This window comes from Felis catus, chromosome D4 (genome assembly GCF_018350175.1).
Source record: "Felis catus isolate Fca126 chromosome D4, F.catus_Fca126_mat1.0, whole genome shotgun sequence".
Lineage (NCBI taxonomy): Eukaryota > Metazoa > Chordata > Mammalia > Carnivora > Felidae > Felis > Felis catus.
This window is the reverse complement of record NC_058380.1, coordinates 60,630,301-60,651,617: the sequence shown is the minus strand read 5'-3', so window position 1 is coordinate 60,651,617 and position 21,317 is coordinate 60,630,301. Positions and strand designations below refer to the sequence as shown.

Below are 21,317 nucleotides of genomic sequence, written 5' to 3'. Positions count from 1 at the left end.
GTGCAGTCCCAGGTGCTGGAGTTACGGCCACCAGAACCAGGGGGGACATAAACTAGACATAGGCGGTTTGTCAGAATCCCCTGGCCCAGGCTCATGGAGTCCAGCAGTGCCCCGATTCAAGGCATCCTCAGAAAGAAAGGAGTTCTTAGAGATTTGTGAGCTCCCAGATTATAGGAGCTTCCTAAGTGTGTGGGGACCACCCCCCCTTAATTTGTCACTCTCCAAACCCAGTAACCACCCTCATTTATATGAGGTACAGCGAGACAGGAAGGGGTGAAGAGAAATTTTTCAGACAGGAGAGTTTGCTGTAGCAGACCTCACTGTTGTCCTGAGGGTCCTTAACTGGTCCTTCAGTATTCCAGAGAGGCCACAACTAGAATCCTTTGTGCCCAAGCCGGACCTCAAATTCTGGATTTTCTATACCTGGGAGGGGAGACCAAATTACCTTCCCCTTCTGCACACGTCTCTTTGGGTCCATGTGTATGACTGGCCCATGGTCTGCGGACTGTGTGTTTCACGGAGAACTTCTCATTCAATGAGTGGAACAGGGAAGAAATAAGGGCGAGTGTGTTGGTCAGGATACTTGCTGAGTTGCTATAACAGAGACCCCAAAATGAAGCGACCCAAAGAAAATATTTCTCTGTCACATAATGGTCGTGAGGAGATTGGCCCAGGTTGGCAGGAAGCTCTGCCTCCATGGCCTTGGCTGGATGAGGTTTGTTCACTCTTCCTGTCCGCCATTCCCCAAGGCATATTCCTCACCAGCACAGTTAAAACCAAGTGGAAGGCAGGTCCTGTCCTCAGTCGCAGGAGGGGAAGAGGAAGTCCACACAAGGGATAAGCAAGTGATACAAAAATTTGTACAATGTTGGTTCTGCTCCAGTTGCCTTGGCAAGAACTTACATGATCACACTTAGACACAGGGGACGCTGGGAAATGTAGTCTCTAGCTGGACATTCGTGAGGAAGAAGGGAGACATAGGGTTGTCCGAGGAGATATGGGATGCCCAGTTAAATTTGAATTTCAGACAACCAATGGTATTTTTAGTATAAGGATGGCCCATACAATAGTTGGGATATACTTACAGTAAAAAAAATGATTCATTGTTACCTGGAAATCAAATGTGACTGGGCATTCTGTATTTGCCTTTGCTAGATCTAGTAGCCTTTTGGGGGGCTCACCTTAGTCTGTCACAAAGATCCATTACACAGTTGTCTGTGCATCGAAAGGTGACTGCTTTAGAAGGGAGAGCCCATTTGCCACCAGAGCAAAGTATGAAAGGATTCTGCCCCTCAAAGCCCATTGCTGGTTCTGTGTTACTATCAGATCTCCCTGTGCCTGGAACTACCATATCTTGACATTTGACTTTTACTGGCACACTCCAGCAATAGAGTTCACCCACTTCAGGAAACGTGAAACCAAAGCCACTGTCAAAGCCCTAAAATGTTGGGTTGTTTTTCCTGGAATCAAATCACAATCTGGCTTCCTTTGATCCTAGCCCTGCTGTTTGAGTCACACAGAAGAAGGTATCTCTCTCCTTCTCCACAGGAAAATGTATTTAAAAATTAATGGCCGTACTCTTGACATCAGGACAACACTTTACTATTTATAACTTTCTCTCCCTTATACTATAGTAAGATGCCTGCTGCCTTCCCCAGCTACCACCCCACAACACACACACACACACACACACACACACACACACACACACACACCAGGCTTCTCAAGGGCTGAACTGCCCCAGGGCTTGCATCTGATTTCCCTATAACCTGAAAGCCCCTGCAGTCCATCCTCTGGAGGAACCCCTACTGGCCTGACCTTCTGTGTCAGTGTGAGACCCACAGCTAACCAACCCATAGATCTGCCCTCCCCTACAGGGGTCTTGCTAGGTACCAATAACAATAATTATAGTCATATCATTGTAGTAGCACGCTACCCTTATTATGTGTCAAGGACTGGGCTAAACTTTAAATGCATCATCTGATTTAATCTCCGCAATAATCACAAGAGGTAGCTACTGTTATTACCCCATTCTACAGATGAAGGAGTTGAGACTCAGTTCTCACAAGCCAGTACACAGGCAGTAAAGGGCAGCTCTGAGTTTGCCCCCAGGCCTGTCCACCTTCAGAGCCTGTGCTCTGACACTCTCCTGCCCTGCGTCCCTGGGCTTGCCCAGCTGCTCCATCATGATCGCACAAGCCTACACTGAACACATGGTTGCAAAGCCCATTCCCCCTCCCTCCCCATCACAGTTTCACCTGCAGCAACAGCCCTCAGGGGCCCTCCGCATCTCTTCCCCAGCATGCAGCGCGTCTCTGGCTCTCAGTGCCCTCCCGAGGGCAGCCTGAGGCCCAGTCCCACGACCCTGTGAGCCGGGGAAGGGACTGGGCCAGGGGCTCTGACTCAGCTAGAACCTTTGTCTTCTAGCTGGATAAAGACTTGGAAGAGGTCACGATGCAGCTGCAAGACACCCCAGAAAAGACCACCTACATCAAACAGAACCACTACCAAGAACTCAATGACATCCTCAACCTTGGGAACTTCACTGAGAGCACAGGTAGGAGGAGACGGGGCCCCTGGAATGTGGGGACCTGGGTATCAGACACCAGCTGTCCACCTTCCACTTTACAGATGAAGAAACTGAGGCTCAGAGAAGGGGTGAGGCTGATGTGAAGCCACACGGGCAGAGTGGCAGCCTCTGGAACCCACAGCTCAGTGTCCAGCCTAGAGCGGGGGCTTCTGTTTCTCAGTCTCTTGGGTTCCAGTGGCACACGTACATGACATGGCCAGCATTCACAGTGTTCTGACTGGCGGCACATTGTTCCTAATGAATAGTTTGCCTTACTTCTCCCAGCAACGTTTCGGTTTCGGATGTGCCGTCTCAATGTATAGGAAAGGAATGGTCAGTAAGATCTGACCTGACACTCAATCTCCCCAACCACTTGGGAAATGCAAGCCAAAATAACACAATGCAGTCTTTACCTACATTTCAGCAACATTTCCAAAGATCACCAGTGCTGTTAAGAGTGTGTGGAAATAGGCATTCTCCTGCAATGTTTTGGAAGTCAGTCTGGCACATCCAAATGTTAGATGCTAAACCTCCTGATTAACAAGACCACTAGCAAGATCTTGCCCCTGGGAAGTACTCCCACGTGGGCAAAGATGTATACACATGATGTTCATCCCAACATTATTTGTAGGTGAGAAACACTGGAATTAACTTAAATGTTTATCATTTAGGGTGGTTTCGTTAGTGATGATACAACTAAACAAGGCACATAATACAACTATTAGAAAGTGGGGCGAATCTATTTGTGCAAATATGGAGAGATCCCCAAGTGAAAATAGCAAGATGAAGGCCAGCATTACGGTACACATAAATGCACACACACACACACGTGTGTGCGCGTGTGTGTTAAGTGCATTTTTACAAAGGTTTGGTAGAACAAACACTGAATTAACAGTCTCCACCAGTGTGAAGGGAACAGTATGTGCATAGTGAGAAAGGATTCTTCTTACATTTCATTTAATATACTTCTCTATTGTTTGCATCTTGTCATTAGCATTGATTCACTAATTTGCTATAAAATTATTTTTTAAATCAATGAAAAATCTTTACTTTCTTTTTTGTTTTTGTTATAGTTTCCTTTATTATTACATAAGTAATAGCATTCTTATTGTAAAATCAAATTATAAAATTTTTACTATATAAGATGTTGATTACAAAAAAGTTTAAATTGAGATTAGTAACAAGTAAATTGAAAGAATAAAACTTACTGGGGCACCTGGGTGGCTCTGTTGGTTGCACATCTGACTTCAGCTCAGGTCATGGTCTCACAGTTCGTGAGTTTGAGCCCCAGTTGGGCTCTGTGCTAACAAACAGCTCAGAGCCTGGAGCCTGCTTCAGATTCTGTATCTCTCTCTCCCTCTCTCCCTCTCTCCTGCTCATGCTCTGCCTCTCTCTGTCTCTCAAAAATAAATAAATGTTAAAAAAGTTTTTTTTAAAGAATAAAAATTACTCATAGTAATTTTTGTATCTGGAAATGTGGGCATTTCAAATTAATGAAAGGAAATGAATTATTCAACAAATTTAATTGGGACAAGTGGATAGCCATCTGGAAAGGAGTAAAGTTAAATCCCTACCTCACACCTTACATATAAAAGATTTAAATGTAAAAGTAAAACCATGAAAGAACTAAAAGAAACCATAGGAAAATTTTTTTTAATAATCTCAGATAGGGGAAGGCCTTTCTCAGTTTGAGGCAAAACCCAGAAACCACAAAAGAAAAAGTTGATAAATTTAACTACAAAAAAAATTTTTTTAACAACACAAAAAGCATAAGTAACCAAAAATTCAAACAACTAAGCCAAAAAATATTGTAACTCAAGTAATGAGCTTATTGTCTTATATATAAAGAGAAATTTTATATACTTTATATAAAGTATATATAATTATATGCAAATTAATAAGAAAAAGACCAACAACACAAAACAAAATGGGCAAAGACAGTTCTCACAGAAGGAAGTGCAAGAGATTCATATGCTTATGAAAAGATTCTCAATCTCACTTCTTATTAAAAGAATGCAAATGACATCTTTAGTGAGATACCATTTTCACCAGTAAGACTGGCAAAGAGATTAAAAAGTTGCAGAGAGTCTGAGGAAACAGTCGAGGAAATGGGCATTCTCAAACATGGCTGGTCAAAATAGAAATTGATCTGATCCAGTGGTTCCACTTTTGGAATTTACCCTAAGAATGTGCAGTCAACTGTCATTATTCATGGGGATTATGTTTGATAAAGCTGCTGTGAACCATGAATTAATTGGTGAACACAGAACCATTGCTCCCCGGGGAAATAGGTCCCCAGGGTTAGGTTCCTGCAAGGCTCTCTCAGGTTGGCATTTTGGCCAACCAATCAGTACATAATTTTGTTATATATGTGTTTCTGTTTGAAGACCTTTTATTTAATATATATTGTTGATTCATTAACATTGACCTCCTGGTAAGCAGCACTAGAACGCATGTCTGAATGAAGATCATCTAACCCGCGGATTTTCTCCATCAGACACATCACAGCCTTCTTGTGCGTAGGCATGCATTCTAGTGCTGTCGACCATAAGGTCGGGGTTCATGTTCCAACACAGTGTGTGTCAGCAAATGACTGCGAAAGCATTACAGGTATTGGTTTGGGGTTACAAATTACTTTTAGTGAGTAGGCGAGTTCGCAAATACAGAATCCATGAATAAGGAGGATCCACTGCACTCACATGGGGCAAAATGACATTCACTGAGTTTGCTCACTGTAGACAAACAAAACAAAAACCAGTGCTCCTCCAGATCCCTCAAGTTGGGGACCCAGGTCTTTATGTTTTGTATTTCTTTAAACCTCCCTGGGTCGTTCTGAAGCAGAGGGCTGAAAGCATCCATATCATCACATTTTGTGGCTTCACAGTATTTCTTTGAATGGAGACCCCATGCATACATGAGTATATAACTAATCCATTTTAACTGGAAAAATTCAGATTAGTTCCAACTTTTTTATATTATAAACAATGCTGACTTGAACATCCTGTGTATAACTGCACACATAACCTTCATCATTTTCTTCAGATAACTCCCAGAAGTAAAAATTCTGAGTAAAAGATATGCACGATCTTTAGTGTTCGATGCTTAGTGCCCCCCAGAAAGATTATGCCAATTTACAGTCCCACCAGCAGTTTACTCTTCCCAATCGTTGGCAATCTTATGGATATATATTTTCCCTTGGAGGGTTTTTTTCCTTTGTTATTATATCCCTAGGCACCAGTGAAAAAGGACTTTACATTAAAAACTCTCATTTCCAAGTTAGGTTGCCTACATTGGTTGACTTGATTTCCCCCCTTTTTTCTTGGAGAAAGGAAATCCCCCAAGACACCATTTCTATCCCTGGATGGAAGCTTCTAGGCTCACTGCCCTGGTCCTGGAAGAGCTACTGCAGAAACCACAGCTCTGGAAGGATAATGGGCTCTTTGCTATTCTCTCTCCTTGGGCACCATCCTAAAAAGCTTGCATTTTTTAAAAATTTGTTTAACATTTATTTATTTTTGAGAGAGAGAGAGAGAGAGAGAGAGAGCGTGCATGAGAGGGAAGAGGCAGAAAGAGGGGGAGACACAGAATCTGAAGCAGGCTCCAGACACAGAGCCCAACACGGGGCTCAAACATACAAACCGTGAGATCATGACTTGAGCCGAAGTCAAAAGCTTAATCGACTGAGCCACCCAGGCGCCCGAAAGATTGCATTTCTTAAAAAATGAAGTTAACAGAATGTGTTGTGATATTGTTGTTTTACATTCAGATGGGGGAAAGGCCATTTTAAAAAATCACCTCGATCAAAATCCCCAGCTACAGTGGAACACAACAGAGCCCTCGCGAACATGCAAAGATCCTATAGAAGATATAAACTCCCCAGAACAGTAAGTACTTTCTCCCTGAGAACTATTGTGGAAGAGTACATTACTCCTGCACAGCAATCTCAATCTGCACCACGTTTTCTCATGCATCATTTTATTTGAACTCCACAGCAATCCCATGATGCAGGTCAAATTACAATGTTCATTTTACAGATGAGAAAACATATTCAGAAAGGGGAGGTGACTTGTGAAAGCTCACCCAGTTTCTAAGTGCAGGAGATAGGATTTGAACCCGGGTCTGTCCACCGTCAAACCTGCTGTAGCACACTGCCTTTGTTATGTATAAAACTTAACCTTGCTAAATGCACTGACTCCACAAGTGTTTACCGAGATCTACTGTGTGTCAGACATAGAAATGAAGAAAACGGACAAAAATCCCTTCCTTTGTGGAATTTATGTTCTATCTGGTGACAAAATAACTTCATTTAAAAAGCAAAGTCATAGGTGCTTTGGAGGAAAATAAAGTAGGGAAAGAGGTTGGGGGTCATAATCTTACAGAGAGCCATCAGGGAAGATTCAGTGAGCTGACATGTAAGCAAAGACCTACCTGGACATTTCCATCGGTTTTGTTCCCACTGGCCGTTGTTAGTTCTTCCTTGCTTACAGCAGCTTGGAAGCAGAGATTAGAAATGTCAGCACTGAAATGTGGTCCCTGGGAAGTGACAACCAGCAAAGACAGCCAAATCACCAAGTGTAGTGTAACTCGAGGACGTTTCGTTCTAGAGACAATAGCCTCTCAACCCAGTTAGCTCCAAGGCCTGACTGGCTAACACTCCAGAATAATTCCTGATGATTGTATGGCAGTCATCAGTGGTTTACTTGTTAGTTCCCTCCACTAGAGTGTAAGCACCTTGGGGATAAGGTATGAGTCCCTCCCATGTCCCTTGGACTGAATGCAGGTTCTGGCACTGAGTAGGTTTTCAGCACGTGTCTGTTGAGTGAATGCCAGTGTAAACAGGATCCCACCAGATAGCAAAATGCGATGGCTCTGAGAGGCACAGACAGATGCCCACCTTGCCCAGGCAGACAGCCCTTCCCAGGTGCCCGGGGAGGACACCATTTTCCCACGTCACAGTTGATTCCTCAGCTCCCCTTTTCCTGGTCTCTTTGTCAGCACCCTCTTGCCTTAAGGAATAGATCGTAGCTCAGGTTACAGAGGTTCAACTTGAATTTCAAAAGGAGATCTCCAACACACTGGCCTCATGAGCACCTGTGAAGGGTCCTCGGTAGAGCTCTCCAATGAACAAGTCCTTTGGGAGTGTGGGGACAGCACTGCCTCTGTCCCCATCCGTCTCAGGAGCCCATCGGTGCCACACATGCACACTAGGGGCACGCCTGTTGGGATGAGGTGGCCCCACATGAGTTGATTTGCCTCCCTCACAAAGCACTGTGGTTTCCCAGAAGCAGGAGACCCATCTTCCCCAGTTCTGGCTTTGTTTCCACGAGCAAGTTACAGAAACCCTGTCCACTTCCCTCGTCGTTATAATGGGAATAGCAATACTTCTACCTACTGGGTTTCTGTGAAGATCTGGGGGGTGGGGGGCTCTCACCCTGAGCAGTCAGGCACTGAGGACACAAGGAGGCCTAAGGATGCCAAGAATTCAGCTTCCCAGGTACCAGGGGGAACCGCACAAGACGCGGTTAAGGTGACTTACTGCCCGGGGTAGACTCTGATGAGAAGCGGGCCAGGAGAGAGTGGCAGTGAGAAGGGAGTCAGAAGGCTGTCGCCCTTCCCCTGCTGCCAGCAGTCACACACCACCCCTGGCTCCCAGGGGTCTTCTGGCTGTGCTTCTGGAAATTTACCCAGAATTCTGGGAGCTCAGGGGAAGAAGGAGCTTGCTCAGAAGACTTTAAACTGGATATTGAAGGGAAAACAGTTCGTCACAGCAGGAGGTGGAGAAAGTATTCCAGGCTGGGGAAAGAGCATGTGCAGAGGCAAGGAAGCGTGGCCATAAGCAGTGTTTTAGGGGAAAGTAGACGCCAGAGGGTTGGGTTTGGGTGGAGAGAGCGTAGAAGTTTCACCTGGAGAATTAGGCAAGAGACAGATCTTAGGCAGCCCTGAATGTCCTCCGCCCGGTTGGAAGGATGACAATAGTCGCCAAAGAAGCTGAAAGAGCAGGAAGGAACCTATCGGAATCAGCCCAGCAAGAAGGGCTGCTGTCCTGAACAAGGCAGGGGCAGAGGAGCCAATGAGGAAGGACAGAGCAGCAAGAAGCCTTTCAGTCCATTTGGAGGCTTGCGAGAGTGAGAACTGTCTGTGTCAGCAGCAAAGCCCGTGAGATGAGCAAACCTTGTTCTTAGGAATCACCGCACACTCAGGAAGGCTGCATCTCCCTTTGCTCACTATCTCCCCGGTTCTTCCCAGGGCAGTCGTTGGCAGGTGTAGGCCTGCACCACATACCTGCTAGATGGGTGAATGGTTAGCTGATGGGACAGGCAGATCTTGGATTCACGAGAACTGTTCTCCTACCATCAGCTTCTTAGCCAAAGTGAGTCCACGGAACATTCTGGTGAGCAGCCAGATAGCCTTGACTGAAACTCCTCTCTCCCTTCTTCTCTCTCTCTCCTTTCTCCTCTCTCTCTCTCTCTCTCTCTCTCTCTCTCTCTCTCTCCCTCCCTCCCTCTCCCTGCCACAGCATCCAGCGCCGGCTGTCCCTCCAGCTCCCCATCCTCCACCACGCCTACCTCCCGTCCATTGGAGGCGTGGACGCCAGCTGCGTCAGCCCCTGCGTCAGCCCCACCGCCAGCCCCCGCCACAGACATGTGCCACCCTCCTTCCGAGTTATGGTCTCGGGCCTGTAAGGGTGGGAGGCCTGGGGCCGGGGCCTCCCCCATGACAGAACCACACAGAGCAGAGGCTACAGGAACACTGTCAGCTCTGGCTGCGGAGAAGCTGGGCGCCACGGCTGGCCTTGTGGGACTGCTCGATGGCACTCAGGTGGACGGGATGGGGGCACTTGGCACCTGACCTCGCGCCTTATTTGTGAAGTTTTTATTCTTTCACAAAGAAGAGGAATGGAAATGACTTCTTCCTTGATGTCTGCAAAGAAGGAGGAGCTGGGATATTTGAAACTTTGCAAAAAAAAAAAAATCCTAGACAAGGAGAGAATCACTTGAACTCCAGCTAGAAGTCACCGAGTGTCCCTGAGCAGCCTTGAGAAGAGGCGAGGAGGGGCTTCCAGAGAAACCGTCTCTGCCTCTGCACACACATCCCTGGCTGTGGCACCCCAGGCCAGCCCTTCTCCCCTCTGGGGAAGGAGGTGGGCAGGGCAGCCGGGTCCCCAGCTGCCAGTCCAGCCAATCCCAGCCTTCCTGGAACAGGGAGTCCGCAGGTGGCCCGAAGGCTGGGGTACGGGAGCAGGCTGACCCGTATGCCTCCCGGTGGGACCTTACTCTCTGGTAAATGCCACACATTAACACAATAACACCCGTTCCGGGACCGTGGGGATTTAGGGCACGTCACTGCAGACCTGCTCTGCACCATTCAGCGACAGTCGGTCATGCACCCACCACGTTGGCCATGTCCTTGTGTTTGTATCAGGTGTTCCAGTAATCAGGGGGACTACCCGAGCTAATCATGGAATGTCTGTTCCCAGCAAACACGCTAAAGAAAGACTGTGCACTTTAACCTCTCATCAGGGCCCAAGGGCTGCCTGGGGTTGGTTTTTTTCCACTGACTTTGTTTCTGACCAAAGTGAATTGGGCATTCTGCTAGAAGACATCCCTGTAGTCGTAGGGAGAGAGTTGCTAGCTGAGGGCTCCCCTTGGCTTCCCGAAGGTGGCCTTGCATTTGGACAGGCCAGGAGCTCCGCCCTTGGGAGTCCTGGGGGTGACCTGTCAGCACACTAGTCCTCTTCATAAGATCATTCTTCCCTTTCAATCGAACCCCAGAGGGCACCGGCCTGGGAGTCAGACAGACCTGGGCTCAAGTCCTCACTCCATGGCTGACTCCCTCCATGACCTTGGGAAAGTCACTAGTGTCTCTCTGAGCCTCAGTTTCCCCTCCCCAACAAATTGGGGTTGAAATAACAACACCCATCCTGCCTACCTCACAGGGTCACTCTGAGGATCAAAACTTGATCTCCTCCAGGAATGCTTCGTACCAAATGGTGAAGCAGCCCTGACCCATGAGGTATCAGGATGACCACGACCTTTGGCCCTCACGACCACCAGGGGTTTGGCCCAGAGGAGCTCCCAGCATAGCCCCTCTACCAGGATAACCTGGTGGAGAGAGGCTCCCGACGACTTTTGTGACATTCCTAGACAGGTTCATTCTTTGCTAAAGAAAGACCTGAATGACAGCGTCCAGGATATCTGCACAACTGAGCGGTCGCTCACTCCCTAAAGAAACCTAATGGCAGCTTCAACAGGCAGGCAATAATCTCTTCCCAGACCACTGAAGTCAGGAATATACTGCTGTCACCACCAGACTTTGACAAAAGGGCCCACAGGAATCCTACCATCGCCAACATTTCAAAACACCCTCTTTCACGTAGCATAATAGCTTTCCCCTCCCCTTCCCCAGAGAGAGGTTATGGAGGTACTGTAGCTTTTAGGGAAAAAAAAAAAAATGTCAACACATCACAGGTCAATTTGAAGTCATTGTCTGTTTAGGCACTAAAAATCGGTGTTGTCACTCACTGTGTATTACCAGTATTTACTTGCTTTCTTGATTTCACCAAAACCAGATTTAATTTAAAGGACCACATTAATTTTTCAAAGGGAAGGAGACAATTCATTGTACATAATGTATACACACACACACACACACACACACACACACACACACACAAATATACCTGTAGAAATATTATTCCAGCATAGCAGGAAAAAAAAGAAACAAAAGTATTGGACAGTCGGAGGTGAGTGTGTGCGTCCGTAACCCGTTGTGACCCCTGAACGTGCACAGTCTTCTAGGTTAACCCACAAAGTACATTTTCTGTCTTAATGATACTGTAGGTTCACCCATTTTTTTTTAATTTCCCTGCAAATAACAAGACCCACAGAAGTGACCCTAGCTATTTAACGGTTCTGTTCTTTTATATGCAGCAAATACACCGTACATTTCTGAAGAGGCTTCAGCCTGAAGGCATTTTCCAATGACGTTAGTGCACAAACGCTTTAAATTAGACTGGAACTGCCAGAATCAAATGTAAATGAGGAATTTCTCGTACCCCTATTGCATGGTATCAATTTTTAATAAATTGTTGCAAATTTGTTTTTATGAATAAAAGGGAAAAAAAACCCACTGTCATCTTTAATGTCTACTCATCCCCAAATGGGGGTCAGATCTGGTCATATTCCTCTGCTGGCAAACTCAGGGGACAGTTCAGGTTGCCTCCTCAGCCACCTTCTGCGGAGAGTAATGGAACAGCCCTGCCACCGTGTGCCCCCAGCTGCTGGATCCGAGGGTGGGAACCTGACCTGAGCGGGGCCAGTATGCCCAGTCCCCAGGATATCTCCATGTAGAGAGATTTAGCCATGAAAGAGAAACACGAAGCCAGCATGGAAAGAAACAGGATCAAGAGATGGGTCTCGATGGCGGCTGAGTAGCTGGTCCGCTGTTCCCGAAAGCCGGCAGCACGCTAGGAAGGATTCTCAGTTCTCCAAACAAAACACCCTTTTGCCGAAGTTAGTTCAAGTTCTGTTCCCATCTGTTGCAACCAAAAAGTCCCTATGGAACCTAGAAGCCTTGCTGCTGCCCTAGCCATAACTGCCCCTCCAGGCCTGACAGCCTGTGCTTTGGAACCCATTCTCCTTCCATCCTCATCACCTGCCTCCCCACTTAAAGAATGCACTTCCTGCACTATGCTGGGCCCTCAGCCTACAGCCCCACCTCAGATCCCACCATCCTTCAACGTCCCATCCAAAACACCCTCCTAGATCCCTCGATGTGAGATCCTCTCTTCCTATTTTCTGTGTTCAGGACGCTCTCCCCCTCTCACGGCACTTGGGTACGTGCTCATGCTGGCCCCTCCTCCCGACCCCAGACCATGAGCTCCCCGAGGATGGGAGTCACATTGGCTTCCTCGATGTCCCACCCAGCGTCAGGCCCTCCCATTGGCTCAGAACAATCTTCCATGAGACTTTTGCAGAATTAGACGTTTGGGCTGAGGCATGGTGACTGGGTCTGGAAGACAGAGCAGAGGCAAGGTGGCCAAAGCAGGCTGGGGAGACCCAAGGCCTTGTGATTGGGCGTGGGCCCCAGAAAAGGGAGGACTGGACCCACAGATTTCATTGGAAGACTGGTCCCAGGCTGAAGCTTTCTGGTGCTGGATCTTCAACGGTGAGCCCGCCAAGGAGCAGGCCTCTTGAATCCTGGCCAGGAGAGAACTCTGCTCCACGACATCTAGGTTACCTAAGTAACAGACAACATTTTACCCCATAGAGCCATAAATCTCAAAGATCCTGAATGCAAAAGCAGAAATCTTAGAAGGCAATACCAGTGACACAACGGTCAACCAGGATCACGAAATAAAGTCCACGCACGGAGCGTTGGAGTGGGGTGAAACTGGACAGGCTCCCAGCCTGCAGGCTCTGGTGGTAGTGAAGAGCTATTGGCTTGGCACTCTTTGCTCTCGACCTCTTGGCTGCTGTCTCAGCTCTGGTTTGTCACATCTGTAACTGGAGAGTTTCCACGCGTGGTGAGTTAGGGCTCTGTGCCAAACCAAAGGAAATGCCTTTGATTTCCCTCCATCTGAATGCCAATGCAAAAACCCCAGAGCAGTGTTTCTGAAACTGAAAACCATAGGGACACCTTTTAAGACACGGCGTCGACTTTAAATTGTGTTTATAAAGAAAGTTCCCTAAATGTGTTTCCAACCAAATACAAGCTCATGCTTCTATCTTTCACATAAAAGCAAAACAAATTTATAAGTTCAACGCAAATAAAATGACTAACCCAATAAAGATCATACGGACAACATTGGTTTAATGGGATAGATGAGGTTTTGCAGAAAAATAACTCGCAGCTTGCAACACGAGCAGAGCACCGACTGCTCCCAGGCACATACCTTTGAGTTCAGCCTGCCCGGGTGCGATGACTCAATCATCACACTGCGTTTCTTTATTTAAACCACCGTGAACACTTCATTCATTCAGCACTCCGTGATAGCGTTTGGCCTTCACTCGGCTCTCACACATCACTTCTCTGTTAAATCCACCTTTGTGTTTTTCTCATGAGCCATTGCCAGCGACGGGGCCGCCCAGGCAATACTCACAAATCAGATGGTGATTGAGGGCTGATGTTCACTGAACACCAGGCGAAGTGCTTTGCGGGCATAATCTCATTTAGATCTCACAGGGACCCCAGAGTAGGAATGATTAGTGCGGCCCTTTTGTAGCTAAAGGCACTCAGGCATAGAGGATGAGTGCTGTCCCGAGTCTCGCAGCTGAGATGTAGAGAGGGAATTTGAACAGGGACAATGCCAGAACATACCCTCTTTACCACTTCCTGAAACCGCCTCATCGGGAGGAACTGGATTCCGATGGCCTGGAAGATGCCTATTTAATTTGTTTTTAGATTCTCTTGAAATAAAAATTCAATCTTTTTAAATTTTATGGATTTGCATACCTCTGAGATTCACCCATGGCATCGTCTGAGGCTCTGAAACACCAGTCTGAGCGCCTCTGGCCTGGACAAGGTGAGCAGGGGAAACCCTCACCATGCGGAAGCCCAGGCAAGCCAATAACATGAAAGAAGCTACAGCAGAGATAGAACTCTGCCCGAGTGGCCCGTTGGCCAGACCCCCCATCCCCCGTCCCTGATTGCTGAATCAGGAGCTCAGTTCTCCCAGATCTGGCAAGACTCTGCCCAGCCCAGGGCAGAAGAAGCAAGATAGCAGATGCTCACCCTTTTGGGGAGAAATGCCGGCCTTGGATATGATATTTACTGCTTAAAGTGATCAGGCTGGAAGCGCCAGGGTGGCTCAGTTGGTTGAGTAACCAACTTCAGCTTAGGTCATGATCTCATGGTTTGTGGGTTCAAGCCCCACATCGGGCTCTGTGCTGACAGCTCAGAGCCTGGAGCCTGCTTCGGATTCTGTGTCTCCCTTGCTGTCTGCCCCTCCCCCACTCATGCTCTGTCTCTCTCTCTCTCTCTCTCTCAAAAATAAACATTAAAAAAAAATTTTTTTAATGATTAGGCTGGTAATAAACTGGAAAATAATCAAACGCTATCAACAGAACAAAAATAAAATGTGATATAATATATTCAGAGTGGAATATTATATAGTAATAACAGGGGAAAAACTACCACTACATGTGATAATATGAAAGAATCTGAAAAACATGCAGACTGAAAGAAGTCAGACAGAAAGAGGACGTACTGTAAGATCCCACTAATATCAAGTTCAAAAACAAGCAAAGCTCATCTATTAGACATGAGAATAGTGGTTACCCTTGGTGGGGATAGGTAGTGGGAAAGATGATATGAGGAGGACCTCTGGGTGCTGGTAATGTTCAAGTTCTTGGTCTGAGCACTGGTTACAGGCCTGTGTTCACTTCATGAAAATTCTTTGATCTGTACGCTTACGATGTGTGATTACACATATATACACATATGCATATGTCACACACACAAATGTCTATAATCACACATCATAAGTATATACCTCAATAAAACATGCCTCTTCCTGGGCAGGAAAAAAAATCAACGTAGAACCTATGAAGATTCTGCAGCATAAAGACAGACAAACAGCACACAGGTGTGCCTGCATGGCTCAGTTGAGCATCCGACTCTTGATTTCAGCTCAGGTCATGATCCCAGGGTCGTGGGATCGAGCCCCACGTTGGGCTCCACGCTGAGAGTGGAACCTGCTTAAGATTCTCTCTCTCTTTCTCTCTCTCTCTCAAAAGAAAAGACAAACAGCACACAATACGCTAAGCCTGAATGTGCTTTGGGAAAAGATTTCCTGTAAGAAGCAGAAGTGAATGTCAAATCTCATTCAGTCTGTAGTCTCAAGGTAAAAAAAAAAAACACTAAAACCAGGTTTCTGTGAGACAAAGTAGATTTATAGATAAATTGGTGAGGCAATGGGCTGAGAAGAAAAGGAGAGAAGGGAGAGAGGGAAGGCACGGAGGGAAGATTCTGGGATCAAGGTAGAGTCAGAAGGCCATGCATTTAACTCCTTCCCTCCTAATTTCTTGCTACAATAGCCCACCCAGTAGGGAGAAAGCCATATGACAATTCTACCTAGACCATTTCTGGAAACTAGAGAAGTCTCATGCACACTCCTAAAAACTCAGTTTCCACTGTGTGGGCAAGAGTCAGGGAGGAGAGCACCTTCGGGCCAGCCTCTTCCCAGCATCCATGCAGAAGGCCGCTTTGGGAGTCAATTTTAACTCCACAGCAGGAAAGCCACTGGAATGTCACCAGTGTTTCTGGATTGGGTTTCAGAGCCTCCGCTCTGAGTTCTAAGGACTACCAGATGTGAGGCTATTATCTCAGTGCAGGGCCCACAGGAAGTCATGATTTCATATGATATCTGCAGAAAAGACCTGCAACATCCACCTTCACTCACCCCCAACCCTGTACGTACAGCCTGAAGGTGGGGGCGAGGTAGGCTTTGTGGGTCAAAGCTAGAGGAAGCAAGGGAATGTGAAGTTCACGGATCAGCAGCCATCGCTTTCTCATCCCTTGGGGAACAGGGTGGGCATTAGACAAGTTCTCTTCCCCCGTAAGATTAGGGGTACCCAGAGTATTCCTACGTACCCTTTCCCCACCACCAAGTAAAGGATTCACAATGCCCTTTAGCCAAAAACTTCAGAACCACTGGTCTGATGCCCAGGGCTGATGCTGCTGGGGTGTGGAGAAAGGGGCCAGAAGAAGATGGCCCAGCTGAGAGAGGAGGGGTCTGAGGGTGGCCAGCAGCACTTCCCGTGTGGCTTGGCAGGAGACGTGAGTTTCCCATGGAGTGACTGAACACTAAGGAAGATTGCGGGGGGTTCATTCACCTTAAAAGAGGCTTAGGAGTGCTCTGCCAATGGGCAGGCTGAAGAGAAAGAAGAGGGCTGAGCTTCCAGAGTGGGCTGCTGTATCTCCTTGCTGTCCTTAGAGCATCCCGAGGCCCCAGGTTAAACACAAATGCAGTGTCATTAAGAATTCCATGGTCATCTCCAAGGAAACTCCTCCCCCATTAAAATCCTTCCACTTTTCCACATGGCTTTGCAGAAAGTGAGATCTTTCCTTTCCCCATTGTCTGATCTCTTCAAACTATATGTCAAAGGGGGAAGATGTGACTCAGCAGGGCAGATGTCCCCATTTGCTTAGCATCTGGGAGATGAAAGTTACCAGGGGTCTGCATTTATCTCCCTGCCGTCACACCTCCAGTTCTGGCCATGCGCTTTCTGAAGGGGCAGTTCTGGAGGAGGGGGAACTAATTAGTGACAAGCCTAGAAATCATGTCACGGGGGCAGTGGGAAAGCATGGCATGACAACAATTACCTTCTGTGGGAAGCAGTCACATATAAAACGTGCCATCCTCCTCCTTATTGCATCAAAGTGACAAAGGAGGACGGACTGCAGTAAGTTCCAGGAAGACAGTTTTGGCTCAGCAAACGTAACAGTTTACATAATGGAATAGAGAGCCTCAAGAGAAAGTGGCCGCGCCATCTCCACAAGGATTCATTCAAATCAGGAGGCTGGAGAGGGAATTCTTCCACTGGGTCAGAGGTTGAAATGGATAAGTCTGAAGACCTGTGTTTCAGTTTGCAAATGGACAACGCACATGTCATGTTGGGGCAAACATGCGTTTGCTTTTGTTAGCGCAACGTTTGCCTACGAAGTGGTTTTTATTCAAATTTTTTATTTAAATAAAATCTGCATTTCCAGTTTCTTTTGAAAAGTAGAATAGAGCTGAGTAGAGGTACTCCTTTATATAGGTCATATGTTCTTTAATTCACCATAGCCGCACTGTTCCCTATTATTATACTACATCAAAGCCAAGTGTCAATTGACATTTACCATCCTGCTTGTACTCTGGGGTTTTTTTCCTTACACCCAACCTACTTAACTCATATATATTATTACCTGCCTTCTCTCCATAGGCATTTGAGTGGATGATCTTTGTTAAATGCTATGGCTCTCAACCTTCATTTGAAACAATGGTATAGAGCTACGTTCATCTCAATTCTCCCTCTCTCCCCATGTTCACTGAAGGTTTGCAGCGCATGTGAACAGGACAGGAAGTCACCAAAATGCCATATTCACCCAGCCCTGGACCTAGTAGCTCCCAGTAACCCAGTGGAAAGAAGAAAGGCAATTCCTGGGGTATGCTTCCACTGGTGGGTCATGAAGCCACACCACGTCTTCAGGACAGTGGCCATTTTCCATTTTTAAAGAAACATTAGGGGGCGTCTGGGTGGCTCTGTCAGTTAGGCATTTGACTCTTGATTTCCGCTCAGGTCATGATCTGATGGTTCGTGAGTTGAAGCCCCACATCAGGCTCTGCGCTGACAGCACAGAGCCTGCTTGGGATTCTGTCTCCCTCTCTCTCTGCCTCTCCCCCACTTGTGCTCCATATCTCTCTCAAAATGAAAATAAACTTAAAAAAATAAGAATCATAAAGAGACATTATTCCTCATTGAAGGAACATTACTATCTAGTTGACTCCATTTAGAAGAGCTCAGAGACCTCTGTTACTTAATGAAACCAGTAAGAAACAGGAAAACTTTTTTGTCTGCTAGCTTGGAATAAAAATAAGAGAGTTTGGACAATGACCTGGATCAAATGCATGTTGGGAGTTCCCTATTAGCTTAAAGGACCTATGATTCTTAGAATTCTTACTAATATTAGTAGCTAGCTCTTCTTAAATTCTTTATATAGCCAGATACTATGTAAGCACTTTACATGGAATATCTCCCATAATTGTGTAATAACACTGCAGGAGAGGTATTATGATTATCTTCAGTTATATAGATGAAGAAATTCAGGCACAGAGAGGTTAAGTAACTTGTCCAAGGTCACACATCTAGGGATGATGGAGCCAGAATTCAAGTCCAGACCATCTAACTCCAAAGACAGGAGAAGAAGTGATTAAAGTACCACCAAGATTTGATACTTAATGTCCCAGTGGGAGTTCCTCTCCCCACCCATTAAATGATGTTGCTACATTTCTTGCCAAGCATACCAGGAACATAAAACACAAAAGTCTCGTCTTCTTTTCTCTGGCTTATAAAGTTGTGAACATTAAACTAAAAATATTCCTCCGTGTTATTTGATTTTAAAATATAAAATAAATTAAAAAGTGGGACGCCTGGGTGGCTCAGGCGATTGAGTGTCCAACTCTTGATTTCAGCTCAGGTCTTGATCCCAGGGTTGTGGGATCGAGCCCCGCATCAGGCTCCATGCTGAGCATGGAGCCTGCTTGGTATTCACTCGCGCTCGCTCTCTCTCTCTCTCTCTCTCTCTCTCCTGTCCCTTTCCCCCTCTTGTGCTCTTTTTCTCTCTCTCAAATATAAATAAATAAATAAATAAATAAATAAATAAATAAATAAGATTTTTAAAAATGAATTAAAAAGCAAGTTTCCCCGGGATCAGAGTTCCTTTGGCAGAATTTGATTCAGGTTCAAATTCAAAGAATTTGAAATGGAATATAAAATAGAAGAGCATTCTGGGAACGCAAGCGGGTGCAGCCACTCTGGAAAACAGGATGGAGGTTCCTCAAAAAACTAAAAATAGAACTACCCTACGATCCAGCAATTGCACTACTAGGCATTTATCCACGGGATACAGGTGTGCTGTTTCGAAGGGACACATGCACCCCCATGTTTATAGCAGCACTATCCACAATAGCCAAAGTATGGAAAGAGCCCAAATGTCCATCGCTGGATGAATGGATAAAGAAGATGTGGTATATATATATATATATATATATATATATATATATATATGTATATATATATACACACACACACACACACAATGGAGTACTACTCGGCAATCAAAAAGAATGAAATCTTGCCATTTGCAACTATGTGGATGGAACTGGAGGGTATTATGCTAAGTGAAATTAGTCAGTGAGAGAAAGACAAATATCATGGCTTCACTCATATGAGGACTTTACGAGACAAAACAGATGGACATAAGGGAAGGGAAACAAAAATATAAAAACAGGGAGGGTGACAAAGCAGAAGAGACTCATAAATATGGAGAACAGAGAGTTACTGGAAGGGGTGTGGGGGGGGGGATGGGCTAACAGGTAAGGGGCATTAAGGTATCTCCTCCTGAAATCATTGTTGAACTATACACTAATTTGGATGTAAATTTAAAAAAATAAAATAAAATAAATGTTAAGTGAAAAAAATAAGATGGGCAATATATATAGTTTGATCTTATTAAATAAAAAGAAAAAACTGAAAAAAAGTAAGGGGAACTAATGATATTAATAAATTATTTTATTTAATAAAAAAAATTAGAGCATTCAATGTCTGCAGTATCCAGTCATTCCTTCCAGATTCTATAGCTAAACGCTGTCAAACTTGTGCTTGACGTGTGGAGCCAAACCTCCGTTATGTTCAATCATGCAGACCTTAGCTGAGAGATGGATACTCTTTATGGTGATCCTTCCGGGTAACTAACAAGCTGTTTTGACCTCTGAGGTTATATTATATGAGGACATATCCATGCAAAACTAAACACTATCTCTCTGTTTGCATAATTCAGTATTTTGCAGGAAAACTGCCAATGAGAATCCTATTTGCAAATGACTTGTGGGTTTAAGTGAACCTAATTCCCTTTTAAAAATATGCATTTAAAAATAATATGCCCCAAGTAAACTTGAATCCTTTGGGCTTATTATCAATTGGAAATTATATTACTCAAAAACAGGTCTATTAGAAAGCATATGATGATGTTTTGCTGACCAGAACACCTAGAGTTTTAAAAATGTGTTTTCAATAAGACTGTACTCCTTCCTTAATAAGAGAGCTAAAACTAACCCCTAGTAAGACGGAAAAAAATTTGACAAGGAAGACAACTCCAAATATCTTGAGGCATAATGTTCATTAGTGCATGTAATAAGCCCTTATATTGAACACAAAGAAAGACATGATTTCGTTGATAGAAATTCATTTCTCTTGCGTTCACTAAATAAATGGGTTGAAGGAACATGTAAAATATATTCCCTTTAAGGATGTCAAAGTATTAACATGCCTGTTTGGGATATGATGTGGGGGAAGGGGATATTGTTTGGTGCCTCTTTTAAGTAAGCCCTTTGACAAAATTGAGAACACTCAACAGATCCAAGGGCAGTACAGAATAAAGGCCACAAGGGGTCGCTTTCTGACAACCTCTTGCTTTGCAGTTAACAATATTCTTGTGGGGAAGGAAGGGAGGGCGGGGGAGAGATGTTAACTATATTTTGATGTAATAACCAGAAGTGCATTTACTAGAATGCATAACAAACAATATGTCTAGATCAACAGAAGTTTCCCTACACCAAAACTTCAATCGTTTTTTTTTTTTTTCCTTTTTATTTTCTTTTCCCCCGGGGCAACCCTAAGCCTGTTGGTATTATTAAAGATGAAGAATACTGATGAGGAAATTTTCTGTCATTACCTTTTGGTCTTCAAAAACATTCGGTGGGATGTCCTGGGGACAAATTATGATCCCTGTCTTATCGGTGAAGAAACCAAAGCCCAGAAAGGTTGTAATTAGCCAATGAAAATTCCAGTGGCCCGGCCTCCTGACACCTACCAGCCCTAACTGGGAACTGTATGCCCTGCCTCTCCCCACATCCCTCAGAGTGTAGATGGTTGGGAGTTGGGAGTGACTATTTTGCTTTTTGGAAATTAGTGTAAATAGTTTATATAAAACTGTCTGATATGAACTTGCATTTGATTATGTTTATAAAATAAGGCTTCCGAGA

General features: G+C 45.3%; 1 protein-coding gene across 1 annotated transcript in view; it reads left to right on the top strand.

Moving 5' to 3' along the window:
• GABBR2 (gamma-aminobutyric acid type B receptor subunit 2) overlaps positions 1–11,698 on the top strand; it is a 352,196-nt gene extending 340,498 nt beyond the window's left edge. Inside the window, exons 17-19 of the mRNA XM_045042557.1 lie at positions 2,428–2,557; positions 6,336–6,453; positions 9,087–11,698. Coding sequence (XP_044898492.1) covers positions 2,428–2,557; positions 6,336–6,453; positions 9,087–9,252 — 414 coding nt within the window. The 3' untranslated portion in view covers positions 9,253–11,698. The remainder of the gene's footprint in view (positions 1–2,427; positions 2,558–6,335; positions 6,454–9,086) is intronic.
• The last annotated feature ends 9,619 nt before the right edge of the window (positions 11,699–21,317 follow it).